General features: G+C 46.1%; 1 protein-coding gene across 1 annotated transcript; it reads left to right on the top strand.

Annotated features, from left to right (window-relative positions):
• Positions 1-1,230: 1,230 nt before the first annotated feature.
• On the top strand, positions 1,231-10,282 carry ISLR (immunoglobulin superfamily containing leucine rich repeat). The gene is made up of 2 exons (XM_050968356.1): positions 1,231-1,537; positions 6,147-10,282. Exon 2 carries the CDS (start codon positions 6,152-6,154, stop codon positions 7,418-7,420), a length of 1,269 nt encoding a protein of 422 aa, XP_050824313.1. The 5' UTR covers positions 1,231-1,537; positions 6,147-6,151; the 3' UTR covers positions 7,421-10,282.
• The last annotated feature ends 11,514 nt before the right edge of the window (positions 10,283-21,796 follow it).

Genomic DNA, 21,796 nt, shown 5'->3' with positions numbered 1-21,796 from the left:
AGATACTTCAAAGGAAGGTGAACAAAATTCATAGTGAACAATTATGAAATAACCTGCCCATAGGGAATTGTCTTCCTGACTCCTAGCTGTTAATAGCTGGCTGATGAATGAGGGTTTATATCCCTTATATTTTTATCCTAGCTATTGTAACCATGATTGTTCCCATTATTACTTGTGGGAAATGCTCAACTTTTTCTTTTTTTTTTTTTTGAAATCCTGGCAAGCTTGGGGGCTCAGTAATAACTTGTGGCAAGGACTTCCACAGGCTAGCTGACATAGCACACTAATTTATTGCCTCTCAAAAGTAGCCTTCAGAAAAGTGGGTCCCAGAGGGAGTTAAAATTGCTCACACTATGGCAAGAAACTCAAGGGAGAGTGAATACAGAACCACAAGCTGGTTTCTCCCAGGGCAAATCCCCCACTTAGTGCAAAGGGCTGAGCCACTGCAGGGAAATGTAACTTATATTGGACCAGATCACAGAATCTGGCCCTGCATGTCTAAGATTTCTCCAGGGGCATCATCAGCTCTTCAGAACTTAATGTATAGCGTTCTCGGCTACTGATCTGAAGAGGTACTAACTAATGGCTGACAGTATGGCTCAGACTCAGGCATTTTGGCCACTAAATCAGTAGCAGAGGCAATGAGAATTTATATATTTCATAGCAGAACTGCACTGGCTACGTAGTACTAGGGATTCAGAGTGGGGAATAGGCCATTTAAGAGTTTTGCTTCATCCGTTATTCATTAAAAAAATCCTGGAGTTATTTTTCCTTCAGATTGCAGAGCATGGAAAAATACAGATTGTTAAGTGGGTTGGTGCTGTTAAAAAGAAAAGGGGGGGGGCAGGGGGAGAAGAGAAAGAGAAATCAACTGAACATCTGCCCTGGGAGTGGAAGTTGCAGCTCAGAGGCTCGGAGTCCTGAATTCTCATAACAAGCTGGTTTTGCCGTTTACTGTTTCTTTAAGAGATTCCTAGCTGTATCACACGAGAAGAGGAGGGGAAAAATAATTTGACATCTTTTTCCATTTAAGTTTCTAGAGTTCCTTATGAAAGGCAGGTCCTTGCTGCTGAAAATAAAGTGGTCAGTTATGTCTTCAGGATGAGCCTGGTGGGACACCGAAATGTTATGCACTATAACCTGCCAGGGGAAGAAAAAAATATATATCTGCTGAGGAGCAGTGATTCAACTGGTTCACAGGACATCGCTTCCATTTAAAAGTACTTTTAGGCCTCCCTACCCATACATCCACAAAGACAATGCTGGGCAAATAAACTGTTTGTAAATACACCAGGAATAAGGGTACAACTGTTGTAGGACCAATAGCAAAGACTATTGCTTCTCCCTAAGGCATGCAACCAGCAAAAGGTGATTGTGCTTTCTTTGGCACTTTTTTTTGCCACGGCAGAGTTGTGTGGGTATTTTTATTATTAACATTTTTGGACTGTGTGACTCTGACAGGACCCAGAACAATGTTTACAGAGTTTGCCTTGAACTGATTTGCTCTGGAAGCCAGAAGGGGAAGCAGCAAAAAGAGGTAACAGTCCGCCTTTTAAGTGATCAATATGGGAGCCTTTACATTTAAATAAGAGTATTAGCATTTAACTTTCTTTTCACAGGTAATTATTTGAAACACTGGCCCATTTATCTGCAGAAAAATCTTGTCTCTAAGATCATTTCTGAGTAGGACTCGCTGAGCAACATTACTTGGGCTGATGTTGATAGAGGCCCAACGGTAGGGGAGAACTGTTTGATAAGCTGATATGCGGGCCTTACAAGAGCCTGAAATCAATTGTCCTTGTGGCTTTAAAGCCAGGTCTCTGACTCCCCTGCACAACAGGGAGACTTTATTTACTGGAAACTGAAGCCATGGATGTTTCAATTTTAAAAAGTCATGTTTGTCAAAGCCTGAGGGTAGGAGAGCACAGGCCTGTGTTTGTTTGAGCTGGGTGGAGCCCTGTATTGCTGTCAAGTACTGTACCTGCAAACTCCTCAGGATCCTCCTGGCAAGACTGAGCAGAAGAGTGGATGCACTGAATGTTAGAAGAAAGCATTCTTCTTGGCCCAAGGGGCCAGGAGGGGGCGGAGAAAAAAAAAATCCACAGGCCAGGACTGGAGAGGCAAATACCAACAACAACATCCAGACACATTCTTAACAACAGCTGAGCAAAGCATAAGGCTTGAGCTGTGGGAGGCTAGGAAGTGGAAAGGGGGATGGGAAATGGGAAGCAGACAAAAGCCAGGTTTTGAAGCAATACAGCCATGTTCCAAATATTGCTTCCAATCCCCTCCCTTCCCCCTACACACACACTCTGGGAACATCCCCACTTAGTGGGTTCTTAGGCAGATTGCAATATACTGTCTAATGCTGGACAGTCAAGCAAAGACAGCACACAAACATTTGTGACCAGTTGTACTCTTAGCCCATGCCTCAGAAACTGGGCAGCGTTTCAGCCTGGGCTAACATACACCTTGCAACAGACTGCCTAGCCCCACCAGCATTTACAGGTAGGCTAGTTATCAGATGTGAACATGGGACTTGGAATCCCAGACAGGTCTGAACCCACAATTCTTCTTTAGGCTACAGACCCAAAGAAGTGCATTAATTTTGTCTCAGGAAAGACTACAGGATTGGGCCTTTTGACGAGAAAGTAAAGGGTCAGTCCTGGGCTCCGTACACAGCCAGATTCCATATGGCTTGAAAAGCCACTGCAGGAGGGTCAGGTAGAGGAGAGGCAATGTAGGGGGCTCCACACAAACTCTCTATGCTGGAATGCAGCCCCCTGGAGACTGGAGGGGCCACGCCCAGCATAGATTCACTGGGACTCAATCACACTGTGCAGGGGAGCAGGGTGTTTGAGCAGAGGATCATTGCATTTGCTACTCTGTTACTGTAGCAGTTTTGGCCTGAGTACCCTAATGCTTGTATGCAGGAGTTGATCTAAGGCAGCGGTAGGCAACCTATGGCACATGTGCCGAAGGTGGCACGCGAGCTGATTTTCAGTGGCACTCATACTGCCCAGTCCAGAGGGCTCTGCGTTTTAATTTTAAATGAAGCTTCTTAAACATTTTAAAAACCCTATTCACTTTACATACAACAATAGTTTAGTTATATATTATAGACTTATAGAAAGAGACCTTCTAAAAATGTTAAAATGTATTAACAACACACGAAACATTCAAATAGAGTGAATAAATGAAGATTTGGCACGCCATGTCTGAAAGATTGCTGACCCCTGACCTAACGAGTCCATACACCAGCAGTGGCAGAGCATCCATTCACAGGACTCTTCTGCTCATGGACCCGGGTTTGGCCATTTAGTGCTGATTTTTGTTCAGGCAGTGCTTATATTTTTAAAGAAATGATTCAAAATGGCAAAGACTTGTACTGCTACAGAGTCTTGTTAGTTTAATTGTCTTTGATATTTTGGTTACGAGTGTGTAATCAGTGGAGGGAGGGGGGGAACTGGATTTTCCATTTTTGTGGGAAATTCCACAATGTAAAAATCTTTTCTCTTCTAAAATGAAAAAAAAAGAAGAAGAAATTTCCCATTTAAATGAAATGCATGCCAAGTCATTGCATTCCAATTTCAACCTTTTAAAATGCTATTTTATACACTCACCCCCAAGAATATAATGTCAAAAAGTAATTCTGAATGAAAAAAATCAAAACATTTCATACTGAAAATGTTGCAACAGGCTCCTAGCCTGCGGGGTGACCTTGGGTTTGTCATGGCCCCACCCCATGCCTCAGTTTTCCCAGCTGTAAAAATGGGGATAATACTGCCCTCCTTTGTAAAACACTGTGAGCACTACTGATGAAAAGTGCTATGTAAGAGCATCAAAATGTTTTGTTTTGTGGGTTTTACTAAACAAATTTCATCAAGATCCCTTTGTGTGTAAATTTAGACAAAAAGGACATTTTTCATGGAAAAAACTGTTTTGAGAAAAATGTCCTGCCCATCTCTGGTAGAAACTTCACTTCATTATGTAGAGGCACTTCGGTTAGCTGGGCCACTGCAACATGTACACAACCAGCTAATGGTGGAATGCCCCTACTTGTGTAGCCATGCTCACACTGGCTCTCATCTAGCTGGCATGAGTAGCAATAGCAGCGTGGCTGCGGTAGCATGGGGAGTGGCAGCAGAGGCACAGGTTGAGCCATACCAGGTACAAACCTGACTGAAACTGGTGGGTATGTATTCAGTGCGGCCAAGCCATGCTTCTGCATCTGCTACCTGTGCCACCATGGCACCGCTGTTATTTATACTTGCGCTAGCTCTCATGGAGCTAGCACGAGTATGTGTATGTGAGGAAGAAAAATCACAGCCTAGTTCCTAGTGTAGTCAGACCTTCTGCATCCAGGCCTTCTGCCAGGCCCAGAAATGCATCGACTAGAGCAGAAAATGTCATCAGATTAATGTGAAATCTTTACTGTTCTTTCACATTTCTCTCTCCAACAGAGAGATGCAGACTGGAGCCAATTCCTCGCACCCATCTTGTGATAATACCCATTGAATCTTATGCTTTCTTGGTCTCATGCTGTCTCACAGTTTGTCAAATTAGCTCCATCTTTTGCATTACCCGAAATCATTCTGCAAACCTTACAGCAGTGGTCCCCAATGCAGTGCCCATGGGCTCCATGGCACCTGCCAGGGCATCTATATGTGCCTCCGTATTGTCCAGCGGATGAGCATCTGCCGAAATGCCGCTGAGAAGCAGCGTCATCCAGAGGCTTCACCGCCAAAATGCTGCTGATCTTCGGCAGCATTTCAGCAGACGCCTCTGGATGACGCTGCTTCTCAGTGGCATTTTGGCGGTGACCCTATTGATGTTGCTGCTTCTCGGGGGGATTTTGGCAGATGCTCATCTGCCGGCCATGGTCCTTAGTGGCTCGTCGTCCGCCGCCCGCCAGATGAAAAAGGTTGGGGACCACTGCCTTACAGTAATCATGACATTGCAGATATATATATTTGCCAACAAAAATCTGCTTATAAATGATAAGGAGAGAGAAAGAAGGCAGCAGCTAAAACTGCATGTAGGAAAAAAGATATCCAAGTCCGCTTGTGAAACTGGAGCAGAGGGAAATCTGAGCTGATTTTGCTCTATGTATTATTAACTATTTGTACTCCAGTGGCAGCTAGGGGACCCAGCTGAGATCCAGGCCCTGTTATGTTAGGGCTTAGTCAACATAAAGCTCAGATCTTCAGTTATTTAGGAGCTATAATATGTATGGATTCTAAAGATCTGTCACTGGATTCTAAGGATCTATTATTGTTAGAATGTAAATACCTTATTCAGATCAGATTTAAATCCTCTTTTCATCACATTTATCGTTTAAACAATTATAGCTAGCCATGTGTGGTATTGTAATCATCTGCTGTTCCTTGGGTTGATTGGCTAAATAAAAACCAGAGGGGAAAATGCTGCTCCAACCTACAGTCCAGAGCAGGGCCGGCTCTAGGTTTTTTGCCTCCCCAAGCAAAAAAAAAAATTCGCTCTCCCCCCTTTTTGGGGGCTTTTACATGTTTGCACTTTGCAATTTTTTTTGTTTTGTTTTTGACTGTTTAAAATTTTAAAAAAAGCGAAACAAGAGAATTTGTAGTTAGTGAAATAAAACAATTTCTTACTAGCGTACTCATTTACTTACTGGTCCGGCCAAAGAGTGAGCTGGGCGCTGTGTGCCTGGGCAGAGCTAGGGCTGCCCCTGCACCGGAGGCCTTGGCATAGGCAGGACATCAGCGCCAACCCCAGAGCTCATGTGGTCCGTGCGGATCGGACCAAGTCACGCTGCTGGAGGGCTACCCAGCCTAGCTGTCGCTCCTGCCTGAGGGGGGCTGGCCACTGCTCGTGGGAGAGCGGCAGGGACACACTCCCCACTGAGCCGGCTCCCCCTGCCCTGCTGCACAGCCCTGGCGGCACCCGGTAAGAGAACAAAGAGTGGTCAGGATCTAGCCCAGGACACTGCCTCAGGTCAAAGCTGGAGCCCCAACATTATGCTGCTCCTGGTAATTTGCCACCCCAAGCACCTGCTTGTTTTGCTGATGCCTAGAGCTGCCCCTGGTCCAGAGGAGAGAAGCAGTGAGGTCTTAGAGAAAAGATGCATGCAAAATAATTTGTTGCAATCTTGGTCTCTTTTTCCACAGGAGAAATGATGGGTCCATTTCTCTGCCTGTGGATTGCAACTTTCTTTGCGGTGAGCCAGGGCTGCCCGGAGCCCTGCACTTGTGTAGAAAAAAAATATGGCCGCCAGCTGGCAGAATGTGCTTACAGAGGTCTCCAGGCGGTTCCCACAGGGCTGCCCTCCAATGTGACCACCCTCACCCTGTCTGCCAACAAGATCACCTCCCTACAGCAGAGCTCCTTTCTGGATGTCACCCAGGTACAGTCACTGTGGCTGGCGCATAATGAAATCTGTGCCATTGAGGAAGGCACCTTTGCCAGGCTGCTGCATTTGAAAAACATAGACCTCAGCCATAACCAGCTTGTAGACTTCCCCTGGGGGGATCTGTACAACCTCAGTGCCCTGCAGCTGCTGAAGATGAACAACAACCAGCTTGTGAAGCTACCCTGGGAGGCCTTCCACACCCTGAAAAACCTGAGGTCCCTGTGGATCAATGACAACAAGTTCACCACCATCGCCCAGGGCACTTTTGATGCCATGAGTTCACTGTCCCAGTTGCAGATCTACAACAACCCATTGAACTGCACCTGCGGGCTCCTGTGGCTGAAGACCTGGGCTGAGAACACCCTGATCTCCATCCCCAAGAGGGACTCCATCAGCTGTGCAGCCCCGGACAGCCTCAGAGGCATCCCATTGGGGAAGATCCCTAACCTTCAATGTACACCTCCCTCTGTTCAGCTGACGTACCACCCCAACCTGGCCAACACCATGCTATATGATGGGCTCATGCTCATGCTGCACTGCAGTGTCACAGGCAGCCCCCAGCCAGAGATTAGGTGGGAGATCCAGACCTCCAGCCAAGAAACAGAGATAAATGAGCCCAATGTGGAAAGAGATGGGAATGATCTATCTGCTGGGGGCTCCAAGCAGAATGCAGAGAGCTTTCTGCTCTTCAAGAATGGCACCCTGGTCATCCCCAACTTCAGCAACCAAGAGGAAGGGACCTACACCTGCCTGGCCACCAACGAGGTTGGTACTCGCGAGGTGTCAGTCAACGTGGCATTGGCCAATTCAGAGAACACAGTGGAAGATCTGCTCAGAAACAATCTTGCAACCAGTAAGCTTGGAGCCAAACACTGCAACAAGGAAGCCCAAGCCAATTCCTCCAAGGCTGGAGAAAAGCTTGTGATCATTTACCGTGTTGCTGCAGGGATGGGGAGCAATGATGGAGGCACTCTTCTGGAGTCACATCTCTGGGCTTGCATGCTCTGTTTAGTCATTTTCCTTTACTGTTAAGGGAAATGCCAAAGGTTTCTTTGTATTTCTGTATCATTTATATTGACATAGTGTCACGCATGCACTGAGCTGCTGGGAGCTGTCTGAGGCACTAATCAAAGCTGGGGCTGAGATGCAGAAGCCAGATGTGACTTTCAAACCTTCCTTCACCCCCTAGTTTGGTGGCATTCAGGAACAGGTGCTTGGTTCAGCCAACTGTATTAAACAAGCCGGCTGGGAAACCTGATCCAGGATCCCAACCGCACCTGCAAGTGTAAAGTGTTCAGATCTGCAGGCAGGGGTTGATTTCAACTCATCTTTGGAATGATTGTGCTGTTTCAGGATTAATGGCAACACTGGTGCAATAACCCCTATCTGGCATGACCCAGCTTTAAACTATTTTTTATTAGTTGTACAGTGTGCAATGATGGGTGAACCCTGGAACAGATCCAGAGGTTTGGTTCAGGTAGAAGCCAATAACATCCTTTCATCTACCTTCATTAGGGGACCTAAGTTCACCTCTGAATGGTAATACCAGATGGCTAAACAGCTGGCACCTTCATCAACCAATCAGGTGCTTCCTTTCAAATTATTACTCAGTCAGTTTGTAAGCTCCTAGATGATAATATGATTGTAAGGAATAGCCAGCATGGTTTTGCCAAGAATAAATCATGCCAAACCAACCTAATTTCATTCTTTGAGAGGGTTACTGGCCTAGTGGATGCATGGGGGAGCAGTAGACATGATATATCTTGATTTTAGTTAGGCTTTTGACACCATCTCACATGACATTCTCATAGGCAAATATGGTCTACATAAAATTACTATATGGTGGGTGCACAATTGGTTGAAAGATCATTCTCAAAGGAGTTATCAATGGTTCACTGTCAAACTGGGCAGGCATGTTTACTGTGCCCTGCAGTGGTCGGTCTTGCAGAGGTCAGTCCTGGATTCACTACTATTCAATATTTTCATTAGTGACAGGTAATGGGAGTGAAGAGGATGCTTATAAAATTTGCAGATGAAACAAAGCTCAGAGATGTTGCAAGCACTTGGGACAGCAGGATTAGAATTCAAGACTACCTTGAAAAATTCAGAGAACTGTCCTGAAATCTACAAGATGAAATTCAATAAAAACAAAGTGCAAAATACTTCACTTAGGAAGGAAAAATCAAATGCACAGCTACAACATGGGGAATAACTAGCTAGACAGTCATTGCTGAAAAGGGCCTGGAAGTTATACTGGATCACAAATTGAATACAAGTCAGTGTGATGCAGCTGTGAAAAGTCTAACATCATTCTGAGGTGGACAAACAGGAGTGTCATGTGGAAGGCACTCAGCACCGGGCAGGCCTCAGCTGGAGCACTGTGTTCTGTTCTGGCACCACACTTTAAGGAAGATTTGGCAAACTGGAGAGAGTCTAGAGCAGAGCAACTAAAATGATCGCAGCTTTAGCAAACCTGCCCTGTGCAGAAAGGTAAAAAACCTGGACATGAGAAAATAAGATAGAGGGAGGTGGGGACTGAGAACAGTTTTCATGGAATCATAGAAGATTAGGGTTGGAAGAGACCTCAGGAGGTCATCTAGTCCAATCTCCTGCTCAAAGCAAGACCTTTCAAATAGGTTAAAAGCTGTTATAAAGAGGACAATAATCAATTATTCTTCATGTCCTCAGAAGGTAGGATAGTAAAAAAAACTAAACAGAATTATAGCTTATTAGGGTTCAAAGGGACCTCAGGAGATTGTCTAATCTAGCCCCCTGCTCAAAGTAGGACCAATCCCCAACTAAATCCCCAAATGGCCCCCTCAAGGATTGAACTCACAACCCTGGGTTTAGCAGGCCAATGTGCAAACCACTGAGCTATTCCTCCCCCCATGTAAGATGCTTAAATCTGCAGTAAGGGAGATTTAGGTTAGACATAAGGGAAGACTTTTAGCTATAAGGGGAGTTAAGTTCTGGAACAGGCTCCAAGGGATAGGGTGACCAGACAGCAAGTGTGAAAAAATCAGGACAGAGGGTGGGAGTAATAGGAGCCTGTACAAGAAAAAGACTCAAAAAAATCAGGACTGTCCCTATAAAATTGGGACATCTGGTCACCCTACCAAGGGAGGTTGTGGAATCCCCATCATTGGACATTTTTAAGCACAGGCTGGACAAACCCCTGTCAGGAATGGTCTAAGTTTACTTGATCTCAGTGCAAGGGGTTCAATTTAATGACCTCTCAAGGTCCATTCGAGCCCCACATTTCTATGATTCTAGAATACCATCTTCATATTAATAAGAGCCTAAGGGTGAATGGCTGAATGGAAAACCATGCTAGTCTCTGGGGGAGCAGCCAGTTGAGATGACTATAAGAAGATGATCATGATCTGTGGGAAGAGGGAAAGGAAGGATGGACCCAACCCACAGCAAACCCCTTTAGCTGGTCTTCAGCCAATGTCCTCTCTCTTATTGCTGCCCTGAGACTCCACATCCTGAGATGCTCTCTTTGGATTGCACTGGGGGCAGGGGTAGCTGGTGCAGTTCACACCACTAGATGGTGACATGACAAAGCCCTGGCTGGGATGATCTAGTTGGGGTTGGTCCTGCTTTGAGCAGGGGGTTGGATTAGATGACCTCTTGAGGTCTCTTCCAATCCTAATCTTCTATGATTCTATGCTTTGTAGGTAGCAGAGGATGAGCATATGGTTGAGCTGAGGCAGAGGCTGGGCTTCCAGCAGTGACCTTTAGACTGAGGTGCATGTGTGAGTATTATGAAGCTTTTCCACACTTCTATTTCTTTCGTTTCCCCAAAAGGCCTAGTCCTGCTAGAATCTGAGTCTCCTCAATGCTCTTGAGTCAAGGATGCTCAGTGTATTGCAGGGAGTCCTCAGCACTTAGGAGGATAATTGTGATTGAAGGGCCCAATCCTGCAATCCTACACATGGTGAATCAGTTACACCATATAACTGTCTGATCCTTGACTCACTTTTCCCATGAAGTTAATGGGTCAGATCCTTAGCTGGTGTCAATTGTCAAAGCTCTGTGGAGATCAGCTGAGAACCTGCCCCACTGTAAGAGTGAGAGGAAAAAAAAAATCACAGCCCAGACCACCAATCGTCTCTTCATGCTCATGTCCAAATGGGGCTAAGCACAGACCCCTCCCCCCCAGTGCATGGGAGGAAGAGAGCTGGGAAGACAAGAGATGAGGGAGAGTGAGTAACTGAGCTGTACTGCCATGGATATGACATCAGAACTTTGCCATATGTACTGGGAGCAGGGGAGGGACCAGGATATGGGCTATAGCCCCTGCTGTCCCAGGCACCTATGAAAAGTCCAGCAGTTCTATAGGGAAAGGGCAGCCTGAGCCAGCTGTTCTATAGGTGAAGGGCAGGGTGCTGTACAGCAGTTTCCTCAGATACTTAAAGCTCTCTTTCCCAGTGTGTTTTGCTAATACTATCACCATAAGAGCTAGAGCAATATCGCTGTATCCTCCTCACATTGTTATTCTCAGAACTATGTGGCTGAAACATAGAGAGCGCAATAAAGATCTCTCTAAAATGACCCTCCTCTCTGGCTGTGGCTCCATGGGTGAAGGTGAGAGTGCTAAGGACAGCACACCCTTGGCTAGTGGATATAAGAGCAGTATCTGCCCCCCTTGGCAGCAGTAAAGCTGACTGAAATCCTGACATCTCCATGAATCACCAGCTGCAGGCTACAGTTAAGATGTGTGGTGGAGTGGATCTGACACCCCTTGGAGAGGTCCCATGGGAAAATACTCAGCCATGGCTTATGAAATAAACAGGGAATTCTCGATTCAGATGTGATGGCTGAGGCTGGAGGGAAGTAACCTGGGCCATCTCCTCTTCCTCACTATGCAACAGAGGGGGCAGGTAGATGGGGAAAAACATCACACCCAGGGCTCCATGAGAAGGGCAATTATCAGCCCCACCCCCATTTGCCTTCTGGGTCTGAGGGGCCATGGGCATGCAACGGGGAGGGGTTGCTCTGCAGGGCCTACTAACCCAGCGGGACAATCCCTGCCAGGAGAGCATGCCAACCCCTCCCCCTTTGCGTGTGCCACCGGACACATGAAAACAAGCTGGGGCCCTAGACCCCCTGGGACTCCACCCCCACTTGGAGTGATGGTTCCCCCCACTCCCCTCAGGAGAGCCAGGGCAGTAAAAGGAGTCTTTTCCCTGCCATGCCCCAGAAGCTGTTGACACCTTAAAGAGTTGCATAGAGCAGTTTACTCCTCCCAGCTACCTGCAGACTCAGGCAGATGCTGCTGCATTGGCTACAAGCTGGTCATGGGCCCAAGCACAAGGACTATAACTGTCACTTAAAAGGGAAAAGGGAGTTGCACTTCTCCTGTAGTCACATGCCTCCAGGAGCTGGGGGCCCAGCCCAAGGATTAGAGGGGCTATTCCTTGGTAAAGCTAAGGGATTGGTGGGCCCAGATGTTGCCTAGAGAGAAGCACAGAGTAGCTAGTCTTTCACCTGGCACTTCCCCCACTATCTCACAGCAAAACATGACAACACATGCTGAGCATTCCCTCAGTTCTGAGCCAGGGATGGCTGGGAAGCGACCCACTGAGAGGTAGATGCTGGCTGCTCACACTGTGGACAGTTTGTTACTTGCTAGATGAAACCCTAATATTGTACCAGCAACTGCTAATGTGCCAGGATCGACCTGAGCATATCCCCACTGCAGGGCTAGCAAGCAGTTTAGAATGCCAACTGGGACCTAGCCTGGGCCAAGCAGGGCCCAATGCATGATCAGAGCCAAATACTTTGAGGGCAGCTAGGTGTATATGGCCTTTTGACCTGCATTCGTCTCCAGAGTGTAATGCAGCATGGCAGCTAAGTTAGAGCTGTGCAAAACTCAAATTTCCATTGCAGAGGAAATATTGACAGTTTGACATTTGTTTTCATTTCAAAATCACAATGAAAAAGATTTAGGATTCTCTGCAAAATGCAAATTCTGAAGAGTTTTGGTTTTAGAAAATTTGTGATTTTGAAGTTTCATTTAGACATTTATTTTCATATTATTTCATGAGCATGTCAGTAGCACATTGTACATACTACTACTACTACTATCATGTCAGGAAAAAATATTAAACTATAAAAATGAGAAACCCATTTTAGTTTAAGATTCTGAGCTCTTCTGAAATTTTCAAAAACAATGTTCTCCAGAATGAACCTTTTCACTTCAAAATATTTTTCCCTTGCAATTTTTTTGCCAAAAACAAAACAGTTTTTCCCACACAAAAGATATTTGTTTTAGTCAAAACAGCTTTTTGCCAATGAAATACTGTTTAGACTAAAACCAGCTCTATGCTGAACACTTACTTCAAGGAAGCCACATATATTCCAACGTTGTAACTGGAAAATAGTGTGCAAACACACTGACCACAGGTTATGTAGGACCTAATAAAAAACAAGTTGAGGGATTCATGCAATTCTTTTGCAGATTTTTTGTCTGTTAGCTTACCGCATGGCTCTGCCAGCATCATAGATGTATTTGTTTAAAATAAGAGGAAATAGGGAAGACATTATTTAAAGCTTCATCAGAAACATGAGGGGAAATATCAATATCTGGCAAACAAAAATAAAAATAGCAGCTCCTGTTTTCTGCAGGACTGTCTCAGTGCATGACTCACCACTGCAGCACCTCCTGCTGGTCGTCTCAGGGAATTAGCATTTCTAGCCTCCAGAGCACCCTCTGCAGGCCAGTATCCTTCTGCCACTGGCCCCCATGTCCCTTCCAGAACCTGGTGCCCCTTGTCTTTGGGGTGCTGCCCCCTAGCAATACCCCCAGAGTCTCAGGGTCTCCCCACTCAGGGGAACACCCAACCCTCTATCCCCACCTTGCCTCAGTCACAGGCTACTACCAGTGACCATCTAGCCCCCACTCACTGGGGCAGACTGCAGTATGAAAGCCACTCATTATAGGCAAGGGGGGTTTGGACCTGCTGCCTCTACCTACCCATGGACTGTCCCCTGCAACTCCAGTACCTAATTGGCCTTCCACTAGGCCAGAGCCTGGGGGGTTTCCAGGCCAGACCACCCCAGCTACCTTGGCCTTCCCCCAGGTCTCCTCCACTCCAAGTACCTTTTCTCAACTCCCTGCAGCCAAGTCCCTCCTTCTCAAAGCTAGAGTCTATCTCTGGCTTCAGGCCCTAGCCTTCTTATAAGGGCCAGCTTGGCCCTCATTAAGCCAGCCTTGGCCTGATTGGGACATTGCCCCCTGCTGAGGTGGTTTTCCCTAATCAGCCCCGCTTTTCCCTTCCTGCCACAGCCCTCTCCCCAGGGCTGTTTTCAGCCTTTTAAGGCAGGAGCAGGTGACCACCCTGCTACCAGGACCTACACCCGGTGGGCCAGCCTCTACTCTACCCTGGTCCCGAGGCCCGCCGGGGATATCAGTTGGTGGCTCCTTCATGGGACCGTGAGCACGGGCATGTATTTGCTGCGGTTTACCCCTGTCCCAGACACCTGCCACTTCTGCGGCGTGAGGGAGACCCTGGTGCATGTTTACTCAGAGTGCGTCAGGTTGCAGCCCCTACACCGGCTCCTCACCAACATCCTATTACGTTTCTGGTTGCACTTTTCCCCTCAACTCCTTCTCCATGCACTCCCTATCCCTGGCCCCACAAAGTCGCAGGACGTCCTGGTCAACCTCCTCCTTGCCCTGGCTAAAATGGCTATCTACGCAACGAGGGAGAGGAGGTTGGCCGATGGAGACTCCTGTGAGTATGGGGCTTGTTTCCAATCCTCTGTTCGTTCACGCATCCAGGCAGAGTTCCTCTAGGCGGCATCCACTGGCTCCTTTGACGCCTTCGAGGAGCAGTGGGCGCTGTCCGGGGTTCTCTGCTTGGTGTCCCCGTCAGGCTCCCTTCTTTTGATCCTCTGACCGCACTCCTGTCTGTGTTCTTTTATTAGTTGTCCCTCGAACTCAGTTGGGTTTTGAGGTCCTGTAGATCCTCCCCTTACGCTGGGGGGGGGGGGATCCTTTAGCAGTGGTTGGGCCTCCACCCTCCCCTCCCACTTCCCAGAACCGAATAGGTACAAGGACCTACAGTGTTTTCTGCCTTGCTGCATGAAAGGGAAGGAGAGAGTCAGCAAAGGACTACCATTGGCAGCTCTGTCTGGAAGATGTTTATCAAAGGAGTCACTAACTAGCGGGCACAATCCTGCAATGCGCTCTGCAGCCCTTAGGAGATTCTGAGCACTTCAATGTATCAGACCCCAGAAGAACCATGGGGATGTCCCCCTCCTATGAAAACCTAGAAGAACAATCTCTGCCTTTGGGGGGAAAGGGACAGAATAACAAAAGAATTTAAAAAACCCTCCTTGCTCAGAGTAACTCTTTTAATTACACCTCATAGGTTGTACTGACAGATGGCAGCATGGTCCATTTCCATCTCATGCCCATCACAGTGGGGCTGGATTTTCAAACTTGGCCTCCATGTGTAGGCAGATTTTTGCATGCACAATCCACCTCCCCTCCCACCCCCAACACCAATATATAGAAACAAGTTTCTAGGTATAGATACTACCATCTAAGTATCCCACTACAGCTGGAAAGTGAGGGAGATGTCACAAGACAGCACTTGTACAACAGTGCTCCAAGGAAAGGGGGTCAAACTGGGAGTTCTGAGTTCTGCTTTCTATAGTCACCCATTCTCCATTCTGTCCCAGGCTGATGGCACTTGAAATGCACACAGTTTAAGGGGCACTATTAGTGCAAGGGTGTTGACACCTGAATACCTGCTGGCTTGGATCTTTCATTAATCTGACCATCTCCTTCCCCCAAAAGAGGGTTGCACAGCTCTTCACAAATGCTGGCTAATTAAGATTCTCAACAACCTCAAGGCTAGGGCTGGGTGGAAATTTTCCATCAAAACAGAAATTGGGGTCTGACTATATGAAACTGGTCATTGAAAGTGACTGCTTTTGGGGGATTTATTTTTTTTTAATTTCTATCAAAAAAACCAAAACATCCAAGCAAACAAAAAAACTGCCACAATATATTTTGCTTTGGATATGCTACTGCAGTGCCTTATGTGAGTTGTAGTTCAGGTGCTTCTGTCCTCTCACAAAAAATAAAATGTGATTGAACAACTAGCAAAGTTACCATAGACAATAAAGGGGAAGGGAGGCAGATCACGATAAGTAAAGAATGTGACAGAGATCTTCTGACCAATCTGAATGAATTACAATCAGCGGGACTGGATGTTATTCACCCCAGGATGCTAAAGAAATTATTTGAAGAAATCTTGGAGCTTCTGGCAATAATATTTGCAAACTCATGGATGACAGGAGAGGTCCCAGAACACTGGAGAAAGCTAACACAGTGCCCATCTTTAAAAAGAAAGAACAGGAGGAGCCGGGGAATGAACTATAGACCAGTCAGCCTGACCTCAATACCTGGGAAGCTACTAGAGCAATGTATAAAACATCCCATTTGCTAATACCTGGAGGATGGAGAGGTGATCACTACCAGCCAGCATGGATTTACTAAGGGCTAGTCTACACTGACAACACTAAAGCACTCTAAAAATAACATCTCCATGAGGGGCTCAGCCCCCATCGGTGGTGCATTGTCTACACTGGTGCTTTACAGAGCTGAAACTTGCTGCGCTCAGGGCGGTGTTTTTTCACACCCCTGAGCGAGAAAGTTGAAGCACTGTAAATTGTCATTGTAGACAAGCCCTAAGAACAAATCATGCCAAACCAGCTTGATTTCCCTCTTTGGCAGTGTAACTGGTTTGGTGGATGAGGGAATGCAGTGGACATCATATACCTGGACTTCAGCAAGGCTTTTGACACAGTCCCATGTGGCATTCTGATAAGTAAGCTGGCGAATGGGGGCTTGATAGAACTACCATCAAGTGGATACATAATTGGTTAAACTGGAAACTGTCAGGAAGGAGTTAAAATTCAGCCAGCAGAAAAGACAGAAACAGCTGAGAAGCAAGGACATAGTTTCTGTCAATACCTGATAACTTAGCTCAGCTTATATGGTCAATGCCCACCCAGTAACTCAGTTCTTAGAACAATGCTACCCCCTCACCTCCTTCCCCCGCAAGGTAGTCATAGATGTTTGATGCAATTACGATAACCTCTATATGTATGTACTGTTCTTATTTTTATCTTTGTTCAGGGTTCTTTCTCGACTTGTAACAACGTCTGTCTCTGTATGTACAGATAAATGCAAATGAATTGATAAAAGAATGTATATAACTGGCCACAGTGGTGCCATATTTTTGAAGCTGCTTGTCTGTCTTCCCAGTACCATAAATAAACCCCCTTCAATATTGTCTGTGCGTGCCTGATTCTTGGGAAAAAGAATCTTTTTGCCTAACAGTTTTGGCACTGCAAGCAGGATCTGATCAGGAATCCTCAGAGAGTTTCTCACAACCAGAAATAGAGGTGAGTACCTTTTTACTTACCACCTCTAGCACACACCTTGGTTTGGGACTCTCTGAAGCACCGCTCCACACCCCTTTTTTAATACAAACCACATATAGGACACAAAGGCAAGAGGACTGAACGGGACTGTGTTTGTTCAGTGATTGCTGGGGTGCAGGGATCGCTGGAGGCGAAGGCTGTCCTGCCAGGTACTTAGCACCAAAGCGTGTGCTGCAGTAAACTGAGTAAAGGGTGTGTTCAGTCAGTCTCCCCTGAAGCGCTGCTTAAGAGGGTTTCAGGAAGCGGGAACCAATGTCTTATGAATTGCCCCAGAATGCGTCAACGATACCCTCCATGGGGGGGGGGAACTCATTGGCGTGCCCCAGGGTGCACCAATGATACCCTCTACAGGAGGGAGACTCATTGGCTGGCCCCAGGGAACATCAGTGATGCCCTCCAAGGGAGGGCGACTCATTGATTTTATGAAAGGGAAACATGAGAAGATTCAAAAGATAATGGCAAAAGATGGATGGAATGAAGGACATGATCATTCCCCTCTATTCGGCATTGCTGAGGCCTCATCTCGAGTACTGTGTCCAGTTTTGGGCTCCACACTACAAGAAGGATGTGGAAAGATTGGAAAGAGTCCAGCGGAGGGTAACAAAAATGATTAGGGGGCTGGAGCACATGACTTATGAGGAGAGGCTGAGGGAATGGGGATTGTTTAGTCTGCAGAAGAGAAGAATGAGGGGGGATAGATAGCTGCTTTCAACTACCTGAAAGAGGGTTCCAAAGAGGATGGATTTAAACTGTTCTCAGTGGTACCTGCTGACAGAACAAGGAGTAATGGTCTCAAGTTGCAGTGGGGGAGATTTAGGTTGGATATTAGGAAACACTTTTTCACTAGGAGGGTGGTGAAACACTGGAATGGGTTACCTAGGGAGGTGGTAGAATCTCCTTCCTTAGAGGTTTTTAAGGTCAGGCTCGACAAAGCCCTGGCTGGGATGATTTAGTTGGGGGTTGGTCCTGCTTTGAGTAGGGGGTTGGACTAGATGACCTCCTGAGGTCCCTTCCGACCCTGATATTCTATGATTCTAAGACATGAGTATGAAGGATAGCATGTTGTGGTGGTCTGGTCAGGCGAAAGGAAGATTAGAGAAAGGAATTGTAATAATGTATTGCGAATATGAAAAAAAATTACAAGAGTTGGAAACACTCCAAAAGGCTCTTACATCAGAGCTGAATCAAAAGGCAGATTGCAGCCACAAGCTGAGCGAGCTTAAAGCAGAAAACAAGGCTCTAAAAGCAAAACTAAACACCCCCCCAAAAACAACCTTCTCTGCACATCCTATTGTTGCTAGCATACAACAGAAGGGTAATTTTACTAACCCTGACTCAAGCAGCAATACTGATAAAGACCAAAATGAAATTAATTGGAAACACCTTGAGAAACAAATTCAAAATTGGAACTTGGCCCACATGGGGGAAGATCAAGACAATTGGCCCCCTCCTCCTCTCTCCCCTTTTAACCCAAAATTAAGTGCCAGTGCTCCCTTGGCCCCTCTCCAAGTGACCTCTTGGTGGTCAGGGACAGGTGAAAACAGAGTGGCTCATAATACTTATAAGTATACTCTTCTCAGCACTGAGGAAATGAAGGGCTTACTAAAAGATCTCCCTGATTTAAAGCCTAAAGACTCAAATTTGATTTTCTGGAAAAGAATAAGCCAGATGGTTACCACCTATACGTTACATCCCAGGGGTCTTTATATCTTAACAAAAGCTAAATGCCCTGATCTATCATGGGCCACGATCCCTACAGAAGGGCACCGAAACGGTGTTAGGGCCTCGGTTAAATTTGAATCTGAAAATGATATGACCCTTACTTGCCCTGAGTTTAAGGAAGCCATCCAAGAAGTCTTGGGAAACGGAGCTGGTAATTGGGGATTGATCACGGGCTGCGTACAAGGCAAGGATGAGCCGGCCTTTCAATATTGTGAGAGAAAATGGGAGGTGTATTCCAGCAATGCAGGCATTGCAGACCCAAAGAAAACGGATCAGGCATTTTTAAAGATGTTAAAGGAAGGTTTTAACTCCCACCTGCGAACAACCCTTAATTTGGGAGTAAACCCAGGCTCTGATTATGAATCCATCTGTATGTGGGCCTCTGAATGTGAAGCCAGACAAGCTGAGGAAATAAGGAGCAAGGCTACTCGCATTGCTGTGGTAACAGCAAAAGATAATGTAGCCTGCTATAATTGTGGGTGTCTCGGGCATACCCAAAAGAACTGCAAACACAAAAACCTAAAAGCCTAGTCAGTGACAAAATCACGGCCAGTTAAATTCCTGCAGTACTTCACTTCCCTTTCAACCTGCTCCTGCCCCACACACCCCCTACCTCCCAGGCTTTTGTATGCAGAGAGACCGAACATTGGGCAGCCGGGTGTCCAAGCCAAATAACCCTGGGTAACCAACAACAGCCCCACCCAGTGTCTCAACCAACTGCCAACCCTTACTCACACCTGAGTAAAGAGGAAGTAGCCAGGCTTTTAAATTCCATGGCTTGCTAGGATCCAGTGGCCTGTCATAAACAGATAGTTAAGGGTTAATGTCTCTTTTACCTGTAAAGGGTTAACAAACAGGGACCCAAACACCTGACCAGAGGACCAATCAGGAAACAAGATACTTTCAAATCTGGGTAGAGCGAAGCCTTTGTTTGGGGGTTTTGGGTTTGTGCGTTGTTCTCTCTGGGTCCTGGACGGGACTAGAGGTGCAACCAGGTTTCTGCCAATCTCCCTGCTACAGTCTCTTATCTATTCAGAATAGTAAGTAAGTATCAAAGGCAGTTATAGTCTTTTAACTTGTTTTTTTCCATTTGCAGATGTGTACTTGCTGGAAGTAGCTTAAATTGTGTTTCTGCTGGAAAAAGCTTCTTTCTATTGTCTGTAAGCTAAAAAACCCTGTATATTTACCATCTTGATTACAGAGACAGTTTTTATGTTTTTCCTTCTTTATTAAAGTTTTTCCTATTTTTTTTAGAATCTAATTGATTTTTTGGTTATCTTTTGTAAGACTCCAGGGAAGGGAGTCTGCACTCACCAGGGAATTGGTGGGAGAAAGGAAAGGGAGGAGGAAAGAAAAACCTGCTCTCTGCGTTTATCTCTGTATCTCTCTTTGGGGAAGAAGGGAGGGGGAAGGGATGATTCAAGGAATTGAATCACGGTGGTCTCCTAGTGTACCCAGGATGGGAAAGAGCTGGGAGAAAGAAAGAAGGGGGAAGGGAAATGGTTTATTCCCCTTTGTTTTGAGAGACTCAAGGAAGCTGGATCTTGGGGGTCCCCAGGGAAGGATTTGGGGAGACCAGAGTTTATCAGGTACTCAGAATCCTGATTGGTGGCAGCCTATCAGATCTAAGCTGGTAATTAAGCTTAGGGGAATTCATGCTAGTACCCATATTTTGGACGCTAAGGTCCAGATTTGAGAATTATACTATGACAGGCCCACCCTCCCCTCTTACCTGTCAGTACTGCTGATGCAGATATAAATCCTTTGAGGCCACACTTACAAGCATGGATAAGGGACCAGCCATGCACAATTCTCATGGACACAGAAGCATCTGTTTCCATTACTGACCTCCCCCTCCCCACTACTAAACAGTATATTACTATTTCAGGGGTAGGAGGTACACAACTCACGGCTTACAAAAGCTATCCTGTTCTTGTAGAATCTAATCTATTCTTTTGGACCCATTCCTTTTATGTAGCTCCAAATGCAAAGGGGACTATTTTGGGCATGGATGTCCTCTGCGACATTGCAGCAATTCTTAACCTTGCTCAGAGTACAGTTACTGATAAACTTATGCGTACTCATACCATCTCCCTCCACAATGATGCATTTCTCTCTTCTGCTGCACTACCAAATCTGTGGCTCTTCCTTGGGATACATCTAATCATTTTTCAAGAATTATGTTCCAGGTTCCCTTCTGTTTGAGCAGAAAATAAGCTGTCTTGCAGTTCAATGCCTGCTCATCTTTGCCCACCCATCCAGGTTACCAGTCAATTTCTTCCACCTACCAAGCAATACCCCCTCAAATCTGAGGCCATGGACATGGTAGGTAATATGTACTCATTACTTCAGCAAGGCATACTGGGTCCTGGTCTTAAGACAGTGCTTAAGAGGGTGCACTTCTACAAGAGACCCCCTCTTGGACAGACGTACAAGAAGGAAATCAGGTCATAGTATTGGCTCACACAAATACCTCTGTGAAAGTGCAAGGTATTCCAACATGGGGTCATAAAACCAGAATTAAAATGTATAAATAAATTCATTTTGTTTATATTGTATCCTTTTAGGTAACAAATGTGACTCCTCACGTTAATCCTCCTGGCAAACATACCTGATGCAGCCTCCTGGGATCTGCCCTTGGTACATATTACACAAGATATCAGTTTCAAAGCTGGCCAGTATGTGCAACTCTCTACAGGAGGCAGCAGTGAATGAGTAAAGAAACCAGCCATTTGGCTTGCCCCAAGACTGGACCACCTGGGACCTATCGTGGTTACAGCTGGCCTCCAAAAATATCCAGGCTCCAAGGTCTCAATCCACCACCACAGCCAGGAAGCAGTCTTCAGCTTCCTCCCTGCATCTCACTGGCTCTGAACTGTAACTGGGTATTTAACTTTAGGGAATGTGGGCACATGCATGTAGAACCCCCAATTTCAGAATGCAAGATCACAAAATGTTGTGTCAAAGGCCAAACCACCCAAGCCCTTAGACATACCAACACCAAGTTATCTTATGTTCTGACTGCAATTGATGTAGCCATAGAGGATTTTTAGAAAATCATTGCGAAAACCTCCGATGCTATTGTCAACTTGGCCAAGTCACAAGCTAAAGGTTGTGCTTGTGATATACTGGCTCATGATCTATTTAACACTGCAAAAAACAAAAAAACACAACCCAAACATGTTAGATGTATCTCTGGGTTTTCCCTGTCCCATACCC

Source organism: Gopherus flavomarginatus, chromosome 9 (genome assembly GCF_025201925.1).
Source record: "Gopherus flavomarginatus isolate rGopFla2 chromosome 9, rGopFla2.mat.asm, whole genome shotgun sequence".
NCBI classification, from domain to species: Eukaryota; Metazoa; Chordata; order Testudines; family Testudinidae; genus Gopherus; species Gopherus flavomarginatus.
This window is presented reverse-complemented; position numbering and strand designations above follow the sequence as displayed.